Below are 23,715 nucleotides of genomic sequence, written 5' to 3'. Positions count from 1 at the left end.
CCAGGCAAATCTCTGCGGAAAGTGTGGTACATACATAGACATATCGATGTAGCTCTGAAAGTTTTATTGTGTAGTCGGGAATATATGTTTTTAATAATTTTATTGGCAGAAATATAGACGAACAACTACACTCAAGAACATTAAAATATGGAAAGTAAGGTACTTGATAATATTGTACTGCGGCTGTTTGGCGCAGATGTCGGAAGAGGTAATAGAACATAATATACCAAATTTCATAAAAATTATAGGAAACAAGTAAAAGCGTGCTAAGTTCGGCCGGGCCGAATCTTACATACCCTCCACCATGGATCGCATTTGTCGAGTTCTTTTCCCGGCATCTCTTCTTAGGCAAAAAAGGATATAAGAAAAGGTTTGCTCTGGTGTTAGAAAGATATCAAGATATGGTCCGGTTTGGACCACAATTAAACTATATGTTGGAGACCTGTGTAAAATGTCAGTCAATTCGAATAAGAATTGCGCCCTTTGGGGGCTTAAGAAGTAAAATAGAGAGATCGATTTATATGGGAGCTGTATCAGGCTATAGGTCGATTCAGACCATAATAAACACGTAAGTTGATGGTCAAGAGAGGATCCATGGTACAAATTTTCATTCCAATCGGATAAGAATTGCGCACTCTAGAGGCTCAAGAAGTCAAGACCCAAGATCGGTTTATATGGCAGCTATATCAGGTTATGGACCGATTTGAACCATACTTGGCACAGTTGTTGGATATCATAACAAAATACTTCGTGCAAAAATTCATTCCAATCGGATAAGAATTGCGCACTCTAGAGGCTCAAGAAGTCAAGACCCAAGATCGGTTTATATGGCAGCTATATCAAAACATGGACCGATATGGCCCATTTACAATACCAACCGGCCTACATTAATAAGAAGTATTTGTGCAAAATTTCAATATCCGCGTTGAATTTGGTCCTAATCGGACCATATTCCGATATGCGGGCGTTTCACCGGATTATGACCAGATTATGACGAAAGGTCGTTTACATATATACTCGAGATGGTGGGAATTTAAAGCTCGGCCCGGCCGAATTTAACGCCTTTTTACTTGCTTTTTAATGATGTGTAACTTTGAGGAACAATAAAATCGGAACGAATGGGATATCATCATAATTCTTTCACAACAAAATTTTCTAAAAATTGTCATCTTTGGCCTTAATATATACATTGGTTGGACAAATCGGGATTTATGCAACATTATTCGCATCTACATTTAGTCCTCAGTAAAACATGAAAAAGAAAATAACATCTACTCTAAGAGAAAAAAGTTACAAAGGAAATATTGGGTTGCCCAAAAAGTAATTGCGGATTTTTTAAAAGAAAGTAAATGCATTTTTAATAAAACTTAAAATTAACTTTAATCAAATATACTTCTTTTACATTTTTTTTCTAAAGCAAGCTAAAAGTAACAGCTGATAACTGACAGAAGAAAGAATGCAATTACAGAGTCACAAGCTGTGAAAAAATTTGTCAACGTCGACTATATGAAAAATCCTCAATTACTTTTTGGGCAACCCAATATTAAGTTAATATTTTTTACAAAAAAATACGTAAAGTGGTGATTTTTTTGGAAATTTTAGACTCTGAAGCGAATAACTTTTTGCAGGAATGGACATTTTGCATAATTTTGTTTTAGAGATTCGTAGAATTTTGTAACCTTTATAATGATCCCACAATATCAGAAATACCGATTTTCAACAACCTTGTTGAATATGACCCGGATCGGTTCAGATTTGGATACCATATTGCTGCCATATGCACTGATCCACAGTGGGAGAAAATCGAAAAAAACTGGTAAAACATATGCCGTGTGAGAAGGGCTAAATATATCTCTTTGAAATTTGGAATGGTTAGAGCTGAGATGTTAGCGAGTTCGTTTGCAGGGGCCTAGGTTGTCCGGGCGCCTTTCGGCAGGGCCCTAAATTTGATCACCTCAGCATTTCGAAAATTTGTTGGTGCTGCCAAATCTTCGTTTGTGTTCCGATTTCCAAAATTGATTTTATCTGCACTTGTTTCTGGGATATTTGCCTTTTAATTTTTTTTTACAATTTTGACCGAGAGCTTGCAAAGGCATCAATTGTTATACACTACACCACCATTATGGTACGGGGTATTATAACTTAGTGCATTTATTTGTAACACCCAGAAGGAAGAGTATACCGATCGACTCAAAATCACTTTCTGATTCGATTTAGCTATGTCTGTCTGTCTGTTTGCTTGTCTGTTGGTCAGTCCGTCTGTCTGGCTGTCCATGTTAATTTGTGTACAAACTACAGGTCACGATTGGCTACAATCGTCTTCAAATTTGGCACATACATTTTTTTGGCGTAGAGGCGAAGCCTATTGAAGTTGAAACAATCGGTTCAGATTCTGTCGGAATTTGACAGGAAGGATTTTCTTATGACTCTTAATATTACATGTGAATTTCAAAGAAATCGGTTCAGATTTAGATATAGCTGCCATATATGTATATCGCCCGATTTTTACTTCTAGAGCCACTACAAGCGCATTTATTGACCAATCTTGCCAAAATTTTGTACAACACTTTCCTCGACGACTACCAAAATATCTAAAAAGTTTTGTCGAAATCAGTTCAGATTTAAATATAGCTCCCATTAATATGTTCGTCAGTTTTTCGGTAATTTGCAATAATACTGTCATTTGTCAGCCGTAGTTTTTATAGTTTGAGCAAATTTGCTCGAAATTTGATACGGACTGTTTAATAAGCCATCAGAATTAGATATAGCACCCACCTTGTACTTATAGGGTACTAGCTGACCCGGGCCCGCTCCGCTGCTACTTCTTTTACTTTATATGGAACAAAAATTTCCTTGCAATATTTATTTCCGACAATTAAAGAACTTTTAGTGAAATATCATGCTACAAAAGTAGTATATCGCTTGACTAACAGTTTAACAATATAAGTGCCTTTATCTGAATCCCATATGATATATATTGGTCTACGAATTTAAGTTTGGATATAGGGTGTACTCCATTCTTAAAATACTTTACTTCAGCCCGATATTCTCATGATATCTGATCTAGGGGTGTTTTCGGTGGTGAGGTGGTCCACCAGACACTTGGCCCTGAAAAAATATGGTCCTATATTTCGATATCAAATTCGTATTCTACTCCCATATACTTTTATTTGAGTCCCATATTGCGATGGTCAGTAAAGAATTGCTGTTTGTGGGGTATTTTGGGAAAGTGGTAGACCCCCAAAAAATTGGTCCCGAAAGTGAGTATCAATTCTTGCTGTACCCCCCAATACCTTTCGTTGAAGCTCCACATTGACATGGTCGGTTAATATGCCCGATTTAGGGGTGTTTTGGTGATTGGAAAATGCCAAGCCCGGAAAATATATCAGCAACGTGCTCTATTCTCAAATATCTATATATAATTTATTCGAACCCCTATATTGCCACTGGCTTCAAAATTGGATATCAAATTCGTTTTCTAATCTCATTTAAACTCCTTATTGCAAAAGTCAGCAAATATGTCCGGTTTGGGGTATTGGCCCTAAGAACTATAAATATTCAGTTCCACTCTCTTTAAGACCCAAATTGTCTTGGTGAGCAAATACGTCCTATTTGGGGGTTGTTATGGTGGTGGGACGTCCGCTAGACACTTGGCCCCTAAAGTTTATATCAGATACGTGGTCTACTCCCACATACCTTTTATGTGAGCCGCATATTTCCATAGTCGGCAAACATGACCGGCTTGGGGGCTGTTTTGGGGGATGGGCGGCGACTCAGTGAATTGGCCTTGAAAATATATATCGGATTCGCGTTCCACTCTAAAAACCCTCTTATTTGAGCCTCATATTGCAATAGTCAGAAAATACTTACTATTTGGGTGTTGCTGTGGGGGTGGCGTGGTCCCATAGGCACTTTTCCGGAATATTGATATCAGATTCGTGCTTTACTCTCAAAGACCTTTCATTTGAGCCTCATATTGCTATAATCGTAAAATTGTCCCCTTTGGGGGATGTTTTTTGTGAGAGGCGGCCCCCCAGCACTTGGTCCCATATTTGGATATCAGATTCTAATTCAAATACCTTTTATTTAAGCCCCATATTCCCATGGTCAGTAAATAAGTCCTGTTTGGAGGGTGTTTTGGGGAAGGGGTGGGCCCCCAGAAACGTGGTCCCACATTTGGATATCAGATTTGTATTCTGCTCGCAAATAACTTGTATTTGAGTCCCATATTGCCATGATCGGTAAATATGTCCGATTTAGGGGTGTTTTGGGGGTTGGGGTGGTCCCCCTAGAACTTGGTTCGACAATTGGATATCAGATACGTTTTCTTATCTTATATACCCTTCATTTGAGTCCCATATTGTCGCGATTGGTCTAAATATATGTTTGGAAGGTTCAGGGTGGGGCTGCCCCCCAAGGTACCCCATCCGAAATTTGGATACCAAATTTTTATTTTTAGGGTACTATATGAGATCACACAAAATTTCGCTTAAATCGCACGACCCATCTCCGAGATCTGGCGTTTCTGAAAATTAGGGTAAGGGGGTGGGTCCGCCCCCCCTTCAGATATCCAAATATGTAGTACGCTATTTTTACCACGGGATCATTATGCACCATCTGTGAAAAATTTCAAGAAAATCGGTTCAGCCGTTTCTGAGTCTATGAGGAACACACAAACACACAAACATACAAACAAACAAACTAACTTACAAACAAACAAACTAACTTACAAACAAACACAAATTGATTTTTATATAAAAGATTATATTACAGTCGGCACCGCTCGACTTTTGCCTTTCCTCATTGGTTATGCATGATTTTGATTTGTGACAAAATAAACAAAGTGTCCATATCTGATTCAGTTAGAAGTTATACAGTTTTTAAATGATAGAAGTTATACAAATGTGAACAAGAAAGAGCGTGTTAAGTTCGGGCGGGTCGAATCTTATATACCCTCCACCATTGATCGCATATGTCGAGTTCTATGCGCGGTATCTCTTTTTAGACAAACATAGAATATTGAATAAGAACTGTTATGCTATTGGAGCTATATCAAGTTGTAGTCCGATTCGGACCATAAATGAATGCCGAACATTGTAGAAGTCATTGTGTAATATTTCAGTTCATTCGGACAAAAACTGCGTCTTGTAGGGGCTCAAGAGGCAAAATCGAGAGATAAGTTTATATGAGAGCTGTATCAAGCTATTGACCGATTCCGAACTTATTAGACACGTATGTTGAAGGTCATGAGAAAAGCCGTTGTACAAAATTTCTGCCAAATCGGGTGAGAATTCCGCCCTCTAGAGGCTCAAGAAGTCAAAATCCCAGATCGGTTTATATGGCAGCTATATCAGGTTCTATACCGATTTACGCCATACTTATCACAGTTATTGGAAGTCATAACAAAACACCTCATGCCAAATCGGATGAGAATTGGGCGCTCTATTGGCCCAAGAAGTCAAGATCCAAGATCGGTTTATTTGACAGCTATACGAGATTATGAACCGATTTGAATCATACTTAGCACAGTTGTTGAAAATGATACCAAAACACTACGTGCATGACGATCAAGAATATATATACTTTATGTGGTCTTAGGCGCATATTTCGAGGTGTTACAAACTGAATGACGAAATTAGTATACCCCCATCCTATGGTGGAGGGTATAAAAAGTGTATTTTTGCATTTTTGGTTAAAAAAAGTTTTTTTTATTGATTAGTCTTTGTTCAAGTAAGTTGTTTAAATACCTCCAAGATCTGGCATTTTTGAAAATTGGGATAAGGAAAACCTAAATGATTTATTTATCAATACATTTTTATGAAATGACAAATAGCATTGAACCAGCATGTGTCGTATATCAATTTGTTAGCTATCTTAATAAAGATAGAGTTTTAACTGCTGAGACTTATCTCTCGATAAGTATTTTTGAGTAACTCGTGCAATATGCCACAATTTTCACCCTACATGCACTATTTAAGTGAAATTTATATTTATCAGGCCGCTTTTTATCTCATTTTATATGTCACTATTTGTATGACCTGGAGTGTTTCAATTCGCAATAAAAATGCTTTGGTGGGCAATTACGGATTTTAATATTGAGGGTACTAAATTAAACATGAGCTATAAGTTGTGACTCACGAATGAGTCACTAATGAATCTGTTTACCTAAAAATTAGAATCAGTTTTTTTTCGTTTCAAATTTACTGCTCATAATGCTTGGCGAAAATAAAATCTGTTTATTTGCGATCAAATGTTGTTTACTTTTAGTATTATACAGTAACCTTTGAAACTACCTCCACCATTGAATTGGTAGCATTTGTCAAGTTCTTTGCACGTTTTCTTTGAATAGGCAGAAACTAAAAGAGATAATAATGGGAGTTCAGTAATGAATAAGATTTGCTTACTGAGGTGCTTCATAAATCAAATCAAGAGATTGGCTCATATGGGAGCTATATCAGGTTATGAACTGATACAGACCATGCTAGACACGGATATTGGAGGTCATAGAAGAAGTCATTGAACATAATATAATTCCAAAACCAGGTGGGAATTACGAACTTTAGGGGCTCAAGAAGTACCATAGGGCGATGGGTTTCATATGACAGCCAAATGGCTTTCCAATAAGAGGTGTTACTTTTGTGTTCAAAGAAAAATTTTGTTTTTTGAGATGAATAATCGGGTGTTTATCTACCTATATATATATATATATATATATATATATATATATATATATATATAAAATTAATTTGTGTTTGTTTGTTTGTGGGTTTGTAAATCTGTTTGTTCCGTATAAACTTAAAAACGGCTGAACCGATTTCTTCCAAATTTTCACAGATTGTGGAGAGTGGTCCGGAAGGAGCAATAGGCTGTATAATTTATTGATATCGGTAGTGGGCGGACCTTCCCCTTACCCTAAAAGTACAAGCCCAAAATAAAAGTGAACCGATCGGGACAATGCCAACGTGTGGAGTTGTGGGAGTTTGATAGGGCATTTCCTGCCATTAAGTCCAATGCAGCAGGTGTAGATGGTTTCTCATTAAAATTTCTTAAGAAAGTCTATCCTCTTGTGTCATGTCATCTGTTACATCTTGTAAATTCTATTTTGTTAACTTCTTCATTTCCGTCCGATTGGAAATTAGCCAAAATGGTGCCCTTTGGGAAAAAACAGTCTTATCACGCTCTGAAGGAGTTCCGTCCGATTTCTATTTTACCTATTTGTTCAAAGATTGTCGAGCATGTTATTATATGTCAAATGTCTGGCTATTTCTAAAGTAATCGTTTTATTTGTCAAACATGGGTGGATCACGATTTTGCGTGCTATTGTCTTTAGATTTGGAAAAGGCATTTGACAGAGTGGATTATGGCCTTTTTCTTAGTAAATTAAAGTCCGTTTATTAGTTTTCGACCATTGCATGCATATTGTTATGCTCGTATCTCACAGGTAGGAGCCAGTTTGTTTGTGTTGATGGTAAATGCAGTAGTGTTCTTTCTGTAAGAAGCGGTGTTCCTCAGGGTTCAGTATTAGGTCCGCTTCTTTTTGTGTTATTTGTCAATGATGTTTTTTCTCGTCTGGATTGTTGGTGCACTCCATTTGCATATGCTGATGACATCCAATTGCTTTTTAAGGGTGATAACCGATTTTTGAATGTTTTTCAGACGAAAATTAATTTTGCGATGGAGTCGTTACGTGAGTGGGTTGCGGAGAATAGGTTCAGTGTTAACGCGTCTAAAACTAAAGCCCTTTTTATCTTCGGGCTGTCACAATAATGTTAGTGTTAGATATAATAATGTAGATATAGAATTTGTGCAAAGCATTGATTGCCTTGGTGTTCAGCTGGATGGCAGGCTTCGGTTTGATCGGCACATTAGTTCCGTGGTGTTTAAGGTTAACTTTTCTTTAAGAAGCCTGTATACCACGAGTTTATATTTACCGCTCTTTGTGGCGGAGGAGGAGGTGGAAGCGCATGGCGCATGCATTAGTTTTGCCGGCCATTTTATATTGTCTGGAGTGCGTCGCAAGCGAGCATGCATCGTATTCAGGTCGCTTTTAACAATATGATTCGTTTTGTTTACGGTGTAGGTCGTCGGTTGTGATTTCCTGTCGTATGTTAATTATCGTTTGCTTTTGTTTCTTTTTAAGTTATTGAAATGTCGGTCTCCCATTTTTCTTGTTAATGAATTTACTTTTTGTCATTCTACCAGAACTAATCAGTTGGTTCTTCCGAGGGTAGATAATTTTTTGAGTAGTACTTTTTTTGTAAGAGTTGCACGTTTGTACAACTCGTTGCCTACGGATATAAAAGATTTCAGTTTTTCAACAAGATCTTTATCAAATCGTCTTCGTCTACACTTTCAGTGCTTCTAATTATACCCTCCACCATAAGATGGGGGGTATACTAATTTCGTCATTCTGATTGTAACTACTCGAAATATTCGTCTGAGACCCCATAAAGTATATATATTCTTGATTGTCGAGAAATTTTATGTCGATTTAGCCATGTCTGTCCGTCCGTCCGTCCTTCCGAACGAGTAAAGCTAGCCGCTTGAAATTTTGCACAAATACTTCTTATTAGTGTAGGTCGGTTGGTATTGTAAATGGGCCATATCGGTCTATGTTTTGATATAGCTGCCATATCAACCGATCTTGCGTCTTGACTTCTTGAGCCTCTAGAGTGCGCAATTCTTATCCAATTGGGATGAAATTTTGCACGACGTATTTTGTTCTGATATCCAACAACTGTGCCAAGTATGGTTCAAATCGGTTTATAACCTGATATAGCTCCCATATAAACCGATCTTGGGTCTTGACTTCTTGAGCCTCTAGAGTGCGCAATTCTTATCCGATTGGAATGAAATTTAGCACGACTTGTTTCGTTATTATATCCAACAACTGTGCCAAGTATAGTTCAAATCGGTCCATAACCTGATATAGTTGCCATATAAACCGATCTGGGGTTTTGACTTCTTGAGCCTCTAGAGTGCGCAATTCTTATCCGATTGGAATGAGATTTTGCACGACGTGTTTTGTTATGATACCCAACAACTGTGCCAAGTATGGCTAAAATCGGTTCATAACCTTATATAGCTGTCATATAAACCGATCTTGGGTCTTGACTTCTTGAGCCTCTAGAGGGCGCAATTCTTACCCAATTTTAATAAATTTTGGCACGTAGTATTTTGCTATGATATCCAACAACTGTGTCAAATATGGTTCAAATCGATTCATAACCTGATATAGCTGTCATATAAACAGATCTGGGGACTTGACTTCTTGAGCTTCTAGAGGGCGCAATTCCTATCCGATTTGGCTGAAATTTCGCAAGACGTTTTTTTATTGTTACTTTCAACAACTATGTCAAATAAAGTACAAGTCGGTTCATAACCTGATTTAGCTGCCATATAAACCGATCTGGGATCTTGACTTCTTGAGCCTCTAGAGGTCGCAATTATTATCCGATTTGCCTGAAATTTTGTACGACGTATTCTCTCATGACCATTAACATACGTGTTTATTATGGTCTAAATCGGTCTATAGCCCGATACAGCTCCCATATAAATCGATCTCTCTATTTTACTTCTTGAGCCCACAAAGGGCGCAATTCTTATTCGAATTGGCTGACATTTTACACAGGTCTCCAACATAAATATAATTTAATTGTGGTCCATACCGGACCATATCTTAATATCGCTCTAATAGCAGAGCAAATCTTTTCTTATATCCTTTTTTTTTGCCTAAGAAGAGATGCCGGGAAAAGAACTCGACAAATGCGATCCATGCTAGAGGGTATATAAGATTCGGCCCGGCCGAACTTAGCACGCTTTTACTTGTTTTTGTGTCAAATTGTCAACAACTTTAACTATGTTATATAGTCTTACGGATTGTTTTTTATCGTGCGTATTATTGGTAATTTATTTATTTATTGATTTTAGTATTACCTTTTTCCCATTTTGTTTAATTCTGTTTTATTGTTAAGTGATCTTTTTTAATTATTTTTTTCAAGCTGTTTTGTTTATAATTCTTGATTATTTGTTTTTAAAGCCAAGAGTATTATTGTAATTTTTATACCATCCACCATAAGATGGGGGGTATACTAATTTAGTCATTCTGTTTGTAACTACTCGAAATATTCGTCTGAGACCCCATAAAGTATATATATTCTTGATCGTCGCGACATTTTATGTCGATCTAGCCATGTCCGTCCGTCCATCTGTCCGTCTGTCTGTCTGTCGAAAGCACGCTAACTTCCGAAGGAGTAAAGCTAGCCGCTTGAAATCTTCTTATAAGTGTGGGTCGGTTGGTATTGTAAATTCGCCATATCGGTCCATGTTTGATTATAGCTGCCATATAAACCGATCTTGGGTCTTGACTATTTTAGCCTCTAGAGTGCGCAATTATTATCTGATTGGAATGAAATTTCGCACGACGTGTTTTGTTATGATACCCAACAACTGTGCCAAGTATGGTTGAAATCGGTCCATAACCTGATATAGCTGCCATATAAACCGATCTGGGATTTTGACTTCTTGAGCCTCTAGAGGTCGCAATTATTATCCGATTTGCCTGAAAATTTGTACCACGGATCCTCTCTTGACCATCAACATACGTGTTTATTATGGTCTGAATCGGTCTGTAGCCCGATGCAGATCCATATAAATCGTTCTCTCTATTTTACTTCGTGAGCCCCAATGGGCGCAATTCTTATACGAATTGGCTGAAATTTTATACAGGTCTCCAACATATAATTTAATTGTGGTCCGAACCGGACCATATCTTGATATCGTTTTAATAGCAGAGCAACTCTTATCTAATATCCTTTTTTGCCTAAGAAGAGAGGCAAAGACAATACCCCTAAAATAGGTTTATTTTACGATAATCAAAATATGGGACTGGAATGAAAGGTATTCGGGAGTAGATTACGAAAATAGTCTGGAAGGAGGAAAAGGTTTTTTAGTTTGTTGATATTGGAAGGAGGCGGACCCTCCCTCGTTACCTCAAAAACACCACTTAAAATCAAAAGTAGACCGACAGGGACAATATGGGTATCAAATGAAAGGTTTTGGGGAGTAGAATATGAATATGGTATTAAAAATTCGGATCAAGTAAGCGAGGGGTCGTCGAACCCCAAAAACTCCCCCAAAACAAACATATTAGACGTAAATATCAATATGGGACTGAAATGAAAGGTATTCGGAACTAGACTATGGATATGTCCTACAAAATGAGGTCCAAGTAATTGGGGGTCTCCCCACCCTCAAATGGGAATATAATTCGATCCTAGCTAGCTTACGTATATGACATTAAACTTTGTGTCCAAGAGTCTAGGTGGTGCTTTACCTCTTAAAATCGTCTCCAATAGTTTATTGGAGTGAGGCGCCTCCCATTAAACGGCTGTATACACCAATTATGACAATGTGCTGCTCATATATCTAGCGGACTACCACACCTCAAAACAGTTGATCAATTATAATGACTTAACAGGACACTGCTGACATACCCCCAAAGTTATGACGTTCAGTGTGATAGGAGCAGTTGCAAATCTCAACTTCAAGTGGCCGTCATTTTTAGTGCGGCCAAATCGGTATCGATGGCAGCACTTAGCACTAACATTTAAATAAGCGCCATATATTCTGTTTGCAAATGAATCAACTGAATGGAGACGCCACCACGAACAGAGAGAGGGCAGAGTGGTTAAATTTTATCATGCAGCATTTATCTTTGTTATGGCAACCTATCGATCCGTAAAATAAAGAAAACTAATGTACAGGAATTTCGTTGCGGTTGTTTGCTGTATTATTTTTTAAATTTCGCACCCTAAGACGGGCCATAGGGTGATTCAGGATAAAAGTTTAATTAGTAGAGTGCGAATATCCAAGTTTGTGTTAAACTGTAAGAGGGGAAGGCTCAATTAACGGACACAGAATCAGAGCTATTGGAGAGTAGGTTACTTTACGGAGGTGATTTTTTTCTACGTCTTGAAAGCGAAAGCTCAGTGGAGCGGGTTTGATTGAAAATTTAGCTCCTTTCTATAGTCGAGCCCATGTAGCGTGCCGATATGCACATATTTTTTTCGTTTTGTCACTCGATTCGTTAGCCAAGTCTTTGAAAACAGGGAAATAGCAGTTTTTAATAACTTAGCGAACAAATCGAGCGACAACAAGTAAAAGCGTGAAAAGTTCGGCCTAGCCGAATCTTACATACCCTCTACCATTGATCTCATTTACCATTTTTTACCCAATATCTTTTTATAGGCTAACAAAGGATAATGGATAAAAATTTCAAAGCTATTGGAGCTATTTCAGGTTATGAACCAATTCGGACCATTGTGCAAAATGTCAGCAAAAACTGAATAAGAATTGAGTCCTATAGTGACTTACGAATTAAAATTGGAAGATCGGTTCATATGGGAGCTATATCAGGTTATGGACCCATTCAGACCATATTTGGCACATATGTTTAGCCAAATCGCATAAGAATTGTTCAAAGAGTCAAATTAGGAGATCGGTTGATATGGGAGCTATATCAAAATATCAAATCGGATCAGAATTGAGGCGTTTAGGCTCAAGAGGTCAAGATCCAAAATCGGTTTATATGGCAGCTATTTCAAAACATAGACCAATATGACCCGTTATGGGAGCTATATCAAAATATCAAATCGGATCAGAATTGAGACGTTTAGGCTCAAGAGGTCAAGATCCAAAATCGGTTTATATGGCAGCTATTTCAAAACATAGACCAATATGACCCGTTTAAAATCCCAATTGACCTACTCTATGCGCCTAGCTTTATCCCTTCGAAAGTTAGCGTGCTTTCGACAGATGGACGGACCGACATGGCTTAATCGACTTAGAATGTCAAGATGATCAAAAATATACATATATACTTTGTTGGGTCTCAGATGAATATTTCGATGCTTTACAAACGGAATGACGAAAGTAGTTTATGATGGAGGGTATAAAAAAACCAATTATTTGAATAGCAAAGCCAACGCGAACAAAGAAAAAGAGCGCGAGTGGTACAGGAGGGTGTGCTAAGTTGATCATATGCTTTCTACTACTATTTTGACAAGTTGTCTGTCCTTCGAATAAATAAAAAAGGAACTACCCTTTGACTGTTTTCGGTTGTATTTTTTAACCCTCCTACCCAGTGACCAGCTTTTACAATAGTCTAAAAGTTCTATAAAAACTAAGAAGATTAATTGAAAAGGAAGGGGGCGCGGACCCTCTCCCTTACCACAATGTTCAAAAATGCCAGATCTCGGGGATGGGTCCAACTATTTATGCGAAATTGTGTTTGCCACATTATGGTACCCCAAAAACACGAAATTGGTATACAATTTTAGGGTCATATAATCATATAACATGGGGGACACCCTATCCCAAAACCCACTCGAACGGACATGTGTACCGATTGGGACAATATGAGTATCAAACGAAAGGTATTTAGAGTATGATCATGGTATATAAATTTCACCCTAAGAGTTCGGGGGGTCCTCCACACCCAAAAGCCCCCAAAAGGACTCTTTCTCCGCTTTGGGCAATATGGGTATAAAACGAACGTATTTAGAAGTATAGTAAAATGCCTTACATACCCCTCAAACTGGACGTATTTGTGGATTATGGTAAAAAGGGGCTCAAATCGAATACATTTACAGCACCATATCATTTTCATGAAATTTTCCATGAATTCTATCTTTTGGGTCTCGGATCGACGCTGGCATGTTGGCGTACACCTTATCTTTCCCGTGGCCCCAAAGAAAGAAGTCACAAGGTGTTAAATTACGTACAAGATCTCGGTGGCCAATTGTGATCACCTCTTGTAGAGATAACACGGCCCGGAAACTTCTCCCGTAATAGAGCAATTGTTTTATTGCTTTTGTAGTGTGTTGCACCGTCTTGTTGAAAGTAAACGTTTAAGATCAAACCATCCAACTCCGACCATAAAAAGGCATTGAAAGACAGAGAAATTGAGGTATATGAAAATTGATATGGATAAGGATATTTCTTGGAAAACGTAATCCTAGAGTACAGCAAAAGCATCTAATTACAATACAATGTGTGTGTCTGTATGACGCATTCTTGCCTTAAAGTAGCACTCAAAAAGTCCTGCTAGTCTTCATGAACGAACAATTCCCAAGATATCATGCAGCGCACAAGGAGCCAAGATAATACTGTGAGTTGATGTACATTTTAATGATCAAGCATTTCACTACTATTGTACACTCTATGAAAGGAAAGAAAGCGTTCTATTATGACACTGTCACTATTTGCTTTATGTGTGGCAGGCCTCAGGAGTCTCTCTTGTTCATATTGAGATCACGAAGTATAAATTAAACAAGTAACAGAAGGCAAAATAGGGGTGGTGCTGATTAATTAATACCCTACACATACACTTAACCCATTAACGATGAATGGGTAGATAGATACCCAAGAAAAGCGCTGTCTTAGAACAATTCTAGCTCCAATTAGGTACCCTAAAGAAGTTTAGATTGGCGCAAAGTAGACGAATGAAGCTTAGAAAAAAAATTTTAAAGTCGGCAATTGTTTATATCCAAAAAAAATCATACAAAAAATTTTCTCAAAATTCTTAGGAGTGAAATTTCTTGAAACCGTTTAAGTGGCTTGTTGCATTTGATAGTTTTTATACAAAAAAAAAACATAATAAATTTATGGCAATAAGCCTACTACTTTTGATGGTAATGCAAATTTTGCTTATAAACATTCTACTAAGGAACAGGGGCAAACTTCTCACATATTAATGAGTGCAGTCCGATTGAAGTTTAACTTCAATGAGGAGCCTCCTTTTTATATCGGAGTCCGAACAGCGTGCCCGCAGTGCGACAACTCTTTGGAGAAGTTTTACATGGCATAGTACCTCACAAGTGATGCCAGCATTTGGAGGGGAAAACCAACGCCGAAAATTTTTTCTGATGGTCTCGCCAGGATTCGAACCCAGGCGTTCATCGTAATAGGCGGACATGCTAACCTCTGCGTTTCGGTGGCAAAATTTGCAATTGCAATGTCCAGTTAATATGTACAATATAAAACAAACAAAATGCAATATGAGGGTTGCCTTTCATATTTCGGGATTAAAAACCAAAAACAAATATTAATCATCGAAAATAGTTTTTTTGTTTTTCAAATATTCCCCAGTATAGATCTTACACTTTTGCATGCGTTTGAATCAATTGACGAAGCGCTTTTGCCGCTCTGATTGAGGTATCTCCTAAACATGCATTCCAAACGCATCGAAGCACCGCCATCGTATTTTTGGAGCATTCCTTTCGACTAATCGATACTAGCCTTTTTAGAGTGAATGACAAGTTGTGGGTGTGTGGGTATGCTGGTCCACTAGTGCCTAAGATTGTCTGCATGACGATCTTCCAATATCAGTTGGCGCACAGCATCAATGGTTTTTGTAGCAAAAACTGATTTTGGGCGACCTTCTTGAAATTCTTTTTGGAGTGAACCACGACCTCGGTTGAATTCACCATACCATCGATAAACACTGGTCCTTGATGGAGCTTCATCGCCAAAAATTAAATTAAGTCCGTCGATGCACTGCTATTGAGTTAAACCACGTCGAAAGTTGTAAAAAATAATCGCCCGAAAATGTTCACGATTTAGTTCTATTTTGTTGGGCGAGATGAATCTTTTAAGTTACTGTAAACAACACTCTCGCGCTCGTATGTCAATCCTTACGATGGAGCTGCCAGTTGGCAGATTGCAACACAAGGGTTGTCCAATCCCGAAATATAAAATGAAACCCTCGTATGTTAAAACATTCTAAATACGTACAGCCTCAAAAATGTCAAGCTTTACGATAGAGATGTCAGTTGGCAAATTGCAACACAAGAGCTGTCCAATCACGAAATTTTAAATTCAACCCTCGTATAACCTCCACAAACCAATTATTTGCAAGCTTCAATTACCTTTTTACTTTTTTATAAAAATAAATTGGATCAAATTGCGTTTAATTATTGACGGGGACATGGTCTGTGAAGAGTATTATAAAGAAATTCATGTATATTCACAATTAGTCGTAACAAATACCTATCTTAGCATTTTGCATACAAAACAACGAAATCTAGATCCACATATGTTATCTTCCCCTCGGCGCAGTTTAATAATATCTATATGGATTAAAAAAAAAAAACACTATTACAATAAGATAGTATTAATAATATTTATAATTAATTAACTATTGTAAAGAAGAAACCATTGAGCAGAACGGACGTGTTTCCAATTCGCTCCACAAAGAAAAAAATAAAATTTTAAAGCCATTCAACAGTAGGCTCAACATGGCTCCAAGGACCCAACATCTGTGGTGGTGTATGTTCTACGACCCTCCAAGGCACCTGTAAATGCAAATGCAAATTTTGCCCATGAACATTCCAATAAGGAGCTCAATGATAAGGGCCTCCATTTTATAGCCGAGTCCGAACGGCGTGCCATAGTGCTTCCTCCTCTCCTCTTCTCTCCTTTTTGGAGAGAAGTCCTTCATTGCAAAGTACCTCACAAATGTTGCCAGCATTAGGAGGGGAAAACCACCGCTGAAAAATTTTTCTGATGGTCTTGCCAGGACTCGAACCCAGGCGTTCAGGGTCATAGGCGGACATGCTAACTTCTCCGCTACGTTGGCACCTGTAGTGGAGAGTAATTCTTCAAGCGCAAAACCAGTCGTCAGACATACAAATAAGGAAGGAACGGATAAAACAGAGGGATGCGCTGACGAACTGCGCAGCTTTTAAATAAATATGGTATTTTAGATTCAGACAGCGATAGTGTCAATTAGGCAGTCATCGCAGCCGAATCGAGAGATGACGACAGCGGCATGACGGCAGTAGTAAGCGAGGGCTTTGCTAAGCCCCGAGAGAGCAATCCGGGGCACAACGAAGCAGACTGAGGAGTACGCACCGGCAGCGCAATCGAGCTTAAGTGAATGTTGCTGGTAGGGATAGAAGTGAGATTCCAAGCACTTCGACGGAAGCTCGAAAGAGAATCAGATCTCCCGAACAATGCTAAAATGCTGATGAAGAAAAAGACAACTGTGGAAAGACCAAGCCAGCCCTTCCGCAATGGAGACCCCAGACAGTGTCTTGCGGAGGGAGACAAAGTCGAAGGAAGCGCGCACGGCCCTTGAGTGTTCATGGAGGACTGTGACTTCCAATGGGACGCCACAGCCAAGACGGAAAGGGAAGATGATCACTGGAAAAGTTAAGCCGCCGTCCTCTTACGCCAGAGTGGCAATGAAGCATAACAGAGATGAGCAGACTTATGCAGTCATCGGTATGGACAGTGCACCCGGTTGAATTCTCCCAAATCATCGGTCCGAAGTGGGAGATCTGGTTAACGGATTTTCGAACATATGTGGAACTCTGAAGAAGTTCCACCCATGCAAATGATGTGCTGAGAGTATAGAGGGGACATATCAATGCTGCGCTTTGCGTAGGCGGAATGTATTGATGCTGTCAAAAGTATCCACACTCCCTGCTGCGCAAATCTCGACCTGCTGAGAAAGATGGACATCTCCCAGCTCACAAGGGCAACGGTCCTCATCGAGAGATGGGTCAGAAAATTCTTCAAGATTGTGAAGACTACAATAGGCAAAGATCCTCATATTGGGACATCATGCCAAGCAGTGGCAGGTTACTCAATACCGCCTAACCAATAGGGGGCTGGCGACAAGACCGACTCCATTAATATTGAGAAGACTAGGATAAGCAACACAGCCTGACGGGGACCCAACAATGGAACCATCACTGACTTTCTCAAGGTTCGGAGGCTAGGATAGGCAAAGATCCTAATATTGAAACATCAGGCAGTGCACTGACAATATTCTCAATACTCCCAAGCAGCCCATATACTTAAAATTTGGAAGACTAATATAGGCAAGGATTCTCTTATTGAGACATAATACCGTGCAGTGGCAGGTGACTCAATGCCGCCTTACGAACATAAAACTCAATACAGCCTAGCGAAAAGGACACATCTGGCAGTGCTGTGACGGGTAACTCAATGCAGTCTTATTGCCTTAATTTAGGAGACATGGACTACCCGGAACAAATTTTCAGGACTTAACCATATCAACTACCAATTATTCTCTGCTAATACTGGTACTCGTCCGATGAACTGCGTTATTTTTCAGAGTTGTCAACGTCGGATGCAACGGTGATGAAACAGGGAGACAGTGGAGCATTTATGGATGGAATTAAAACACATCTAATTATACATCCTCAACCCTACAACGTACACAAACTAGATTGTCGTTATACTCATAGACGATCTAGACTTGTCCGTCCGTTTGTTTGTGGAAATAGCTATGCAGCCTAAAGCTCAAAGATGACCTATATCTTGATGTTGCATCCTTTATACCGATCTCCCAATAAGAAATCTTGAATTCATAAAAGTCATCTTATTGCCTTGATTTGCATGAACAAACGTGCCGAGTGGGAATACAGCCATCTCGCGATTTAATAGTGTGAGCTCAGAAATGAACCTTTACTACCCATTTTCGTCGTTACAGTGAGTTGCATTAACCCTTCCAAATATGAGTATGGACCAGATCTGCATGCTGTTGCCATATAGCCCTGTTGTCCGACTGAAGGCATTGAACGCTCAAAAGCCTTATTTCTTATTCAAAATTTACGAAATTTTAAAGAGTTCCCTTAACATTCGTACCAGTTACAGTCAATATCAGGAATTACGCCATTTTCTCGACATCCATGGTTTAAAGTACGGAAAGTAAAATGATTTTGAGTACTACTTATGTTGGAAAAACAAACCAAAAACTGAGGTCAGCCTACCAAACTACCAAGAGAATAAAAACCTACCAATTTTGGTAGGAACCTACCACAAGCGGCAATACGCAGCTGCAACGTCTGGTGAGGAGTGGATAAACACACAGAAAATAAGGTACTAATTGGGTGCGATGTGAACTCTCACCACATTTCGTGGGGTAGTACCAACACTAATCAGCTGGACCAAGCATGGGCCGAGTTCTTGAACACTAACGACCTAATAACACTTAGTATTGGTAACACCGCTACCTTTGTTATTAGGATTAGGGAGGAGGAATTAGATGTGACAATATGTTCGGAAAATCTTATCGATTAGGTTCAGGATTGGAGGGTCTGCATGGAGCATTTCTTCTCAGACAATCGATGCATTAGGTTTAGAATAGCATGGCCAGTGCCGAATCCGATTAGAAAACCAACTGGCCAAATTTGGAAGACGACTCAGAAGAAGACTTGGGCAATATAATTCATATTCTCCAAACATAGAAGACGTTCACGACAATGTCAACAGGATAACGACTGCACTGGTGGAGTCTTTCCAAGATAGTTGTCCTATTCACTATTTAAAATTTCAGTGAAATCGGATAATAATTGCGGTTTTTATGGGCTCAAGACCCTTAATCAGCAGATCGGTCTATATGACAATTAGATATAGATGAACGGACGGATAGACACACGGACATCGTTAAATCGTCTTAGAATTGATGTTTCGATGTGTTGCAAACGGAATGACTAAATGAATATACCCCCTATCCTATGGTGGGGGGTATAAAAAAATCCAATATTGAAGCCGATTCACAAAGACAAGCTCATTTGAAGAATTTGAAAGATTAGGGTCGGCCTCTAAATAGAGTGCTGACAATCAGTATCAACGCCGATGGGTCACTACTTGCACCCAGTAGCGACCAATCAATAAAAAATGTAGTGTAAAATGTATCATTGCCAATTTCACAGTAACAGAAAAATTGTTGGCGATTTTTCGATTTTGAAAAAATCTGGTGATAAGTGTTAAAATATTTTCATCTACTTAAATTAAAATTTTATTGAGTAATATGTTTTTGTTTTCAGCGGCAATGGTGTTCGTCTCTGGAGGAATGTTTTTGGCAGACCAGGGCAAACCTGAATACTTCACATGTAAACATTTAGCAATGAGTTGGTTTATTGGCGCTATAATAGGTGCCGTTATTGGGTCAGTGCTCTGCAATAAAATTTACAAGAAATTGATAACCGTAAGTGGTGGATGTATAGCAATCTACAAAAAACAAAATCTCATATAACGATATCGTTTTTACAGTGCTTCGCTTCGCTTCTGGTCACAATATCAGGAATACTACTAATTGCGGACTCCGATTCGTATGATGCACTGCTTGCAGCTCGTTATTTGAATGGTGGAGCTTTGGGCCTCGTATTCCCCTTGACAATGGTCTTGATAAGCGAAGAAACTGTGAAATATATGCGTGGAATGAATGCAGCTGCTATGGCCTCCATGTGTCTGAGTCTGGGCATATTTTTGCAGATCTGTTACATGTACATCTGGCCAGAAGGTTCGTTCGACGGTACACAAATGATGGGCACTTTATCAATTTTTTGGGGCTTCATCAGTTTCATCATTGCTTTTACATTGCAACTGGAATCGCCCGTTTTCTATTTGCAGCGAGGCCAGGAAGAGATGGCAATTGATGTGTTGCGACGCCTTCAAAGACCGTTTACTATAACGCATGAGACCTACGAACAATTGGCAGAGCATAAACTTTATGTGGCTGAAAGTGCAGAAGATACGCTACTCAAGAGTGCCTTAATCGGTTTGCCTGCCTTGATTAAGCTCAGCTTCTATCGCGTTTTTACGGCGGCCAGCTATTCATTTTACTCATTTTTCGCAGTATCTTATGCCAGTAGCGTCATATACACACCCGATGATTTTTGGCCTATGTACATATACGGATTGTGTGCTTGGCTTGGGCCTATGCTGGTTTTATTCACCTTAGACTCGAAGGGACGCAAACCACCAATGATTGTGGGCTTTTTCTTCACATGCTCTATTGCTTTCATCCTGGGCGGTCTCTTGCATAACCAGAAAAATGTACGAGATAAGGATATTATGACAGCTGTTATGTACCTATTGATGGCCTATCAGTTCTTTGCTGGCTTGTCCACAGCATCGTCAGCGGTGTACCTAACCGAAGCTTTTCCATTGGCAGTTAAATCTTTCTATGTGGCGCTTGCCTTCATCGCGGAAATGGCTATTCATATAGTGATCATTGCTGTACATTCAGAGCCTTGGCGATTTAATGTGTACGACCTGTCCGATTACTTTTACACCGTCGGGGCGCTGTCGTTGGTCTTTTTCGCATTGGCCATAGTTGCCATGCCCGAAACGAAAAATGATACATTGCGCGAATGCCTGGCAAAGTTTCGAAAAATAATAAATTATAAATCAGATTAAAATAGAATTTATATTATCATACGGAAACTGCAACACAAATATGTACATAATTATACCTGTATTATTCAAGATCAAATTCTAATGTGGAAATGTATATAAAATAATGTATTATACTTCGGAAACTAAGATCAATATAAATATAAAGATAACGAAACGAACACCCGAATTGAAAATGTTACAAAGACACTAGACGTGAAATCGGGAGATAGGCTTACATGGGAGCTATATCAGATTATACACCGAATTGGACCGTCTTGACACGGTTGTTGGAAGCCGTAACAGAACACAACGTTCAAAGTTTCAGCCTAATAGGACAACTATTTCGGGTTCTAGGGGCTCAAGAAATTAAGCCGAAGGACCAGTTTGTATGGGAGCTATATCCAAATCGGAATCGATGCACGGTTGAGAATTTCACCGTCAACATGACGCTTAATTGATTTTTAAATTTTTGGCTATTACTTAGATTTCTAATAGCTACATTCCTAAAAGTGCAACACCTGGAGTTATTACGATTTCAGGGGTGGAGCATTCCATCATCGTGTCCAAGACAAAACTGAAAACCCACATAAAGCAATTCAACATGGAACGTTTTAAAGAAAAAATATAATAAACAAGTAAAAGCATGCTAACTTCGGCCGGGCCGAATCTCGGGAACCCACTACCATGGAGTCTACTAAAAATGTATACAAACTAAATTTAGCTGATGGGCATAATTTTATTGTACATACCAAACTTCTGTCAAACCAGCAAGGATAATCGGAAGAGCGTTATATATGGGAGCTATATCAGGTTATAGACTGATTTAGAACATACTTGGTACTGTTGTTAAAATTTAAAACAAAACACCGCATATACAATTTCAGCCAAATCGGACAAAAGTTGTGGCTTCCAGGGGCTCAAGCAGTCAAATCGGGAGATCGGATCATATGGGAGTTATACTAGGTTACATAGCGATTTGAACCGTTCCTAACACAGTTGTTAGGGGTCATAACATAATTGAATGTGCAAAATTTCAGCCAAATGGAATGAAAATTTCGGCTTCCCGGGGCTCAAGAAGTCAAATCGGGAGATCGATTTATATGGGAGCTATTCCAGGTTACAGACCTATTTGGACAGTAATTAACACCGTTGTTGGAGGTCATAATAGAATGCAATGTGCAAAATTTAAGCCAAATCTGATGAAAATTGTGGCTTCCAGGGGCTCAAGAAATGAATTCGGGATATCGGTTCATATGGGAGCTATTCCAGGTTACTGATTTGACTAATTTGAACCGTACTTGACACAGTTGTTGAAGGTCATAACAGAATGCTTTGTGCAAAATTTTATCCAAATCGAATGAAAATTACGGCTTCCAGGAGCTCAAGAAGACAAATTATATGGGAGCTATATCCAAATCTGAACCGATATGGCCCATTTGCAATCCCCAACTACCAATATAATATAATAAGTATCTGTGAAGAAGAGTGAGAGAAAGAAGAAACAAAAGGTGTAACAACATTAATGAGATAAAACAAGTAAAAGCGTACTATGTTCGGCAGGGCTGTATCATATACGGCCCATGAATCGCATTTGTACGGCCCATGGATCGCATTTGTCAAATTCTTTGAATGACTTTTTATACCCTCCACCATAGGATGGGGGGTATACTAATTTCGTCATTCTGTTTGTAACTACTCGAAATATTCGTCTGAGACCCCATAAAGTATATATATTCTTGATCGTCGTGACATTTTATGTCGATCTAGCCATGTCCATCCGTCCGTCCGTTTGTCCGTCCGTCCGCCTGTCCGTCCGTCCGTCTGTCTGTCGAAAGCACGCTAACTTCCGAAAGAGTAAAGCTAGCCGCTTGAAATTTTGCACAAATACTTCTTCTTAGTGTAGGTCGGTTGGTATTGTAACTGGCCACATCGGTCCATGTTTTGATATAGTCGCCATATAAACCGATCTTGGGTCTTGACTTCTTGAGCGTCTAGAGTGCGCAATTCTTATCCGATTGGAATGAAATTGGCGCGAAGTGTTTTGTTATGATATCCAACAACTGTTCCAAGTATGGTTCAAATCGGTCCATAACCTCATATAGCTGCCATATAAACCGATCTTGGGTCTTGACTTCTTGAGCCTCTAGAGGGCGCAATTCTTATCCGTTTTGAGTGAATTTTGGCACAACTGTGTCAAAAAAATCGGTTCATAACCTGATTTAGCTGTCATATAAACAGATATGGGGACTTGACTTCTTGAGCTTCTAGAGGGCACAATTCCTATCCGATTTGCCTGATTTGCCGATTTTGTTCGACGGATCCTCTCATGACCGTCAACATACGTGTTTTTTATGGTCTGAATCGGTCTAAAGCCTGATACAACATGATACATAACATGTTTTGTTATGATATCCAATAACTGTGCCAAGTATGGTTCAAATCGGTCCATAACCTGATATAGCTGCCATAAAAACCGATCTTGGGTCTTGACTTCTTGAG

At 39.0% G+C, this 23,715-nt stretch overlaps 1 protein-coding gene across 2 annotated transcripts in view; it reads left to right on the top strand.

Annotated features, from left to right (window-relative positions):
* LOC106090113 (galactose-proton symporter-like) overlaps nt 1–23,715 on the top strand; it is a 34,952-nt gene that overhangs the window by 558 nt on the left and 10,679 nt on the right. The window contains exons 2-3 of one of the 2 annotated variants that reach the window (XM_059360614.1): nt 19,863–20,023; nt 20,089–21,326. The exons of the other annotated variant lie outside the window; for it this stretch is intronic. Of the exons in view, the coding sequence (XP_059216597.1) occupies nt 19,863–20,023; nt 20,089–21,237 (1,310 nt within the window). The 3' untranslated portion in view covers nt 21,238–21,326. Of the gene's footprint in view, nt 1–19,862; nt 20,024–20,088; nt 21,327–23,715 lie in introns of those variants that run through there. 2 annotated transcript variants of the gene reach the window in all.

The sequence above is a fragment of the Stomoxys calcitrans genome, chromosome 1 (assembly GCF_963082655.1).
Source record: "Stomoxys calcitrans chromosome 1, idStoCalc2.1, whole genome shotgun sequence".
Classification (NCBI taxonomy): Eukaryota; Metazoa; Arthropoda; class Insecta; order Diptera; family Muscidae; genus Stomoxys; species Stomoxys calcitrans.
Note: the sequence above shows the minus strand (reverse complement) of the source record. Positions and strands in the feature narration are given on the sequence as shown.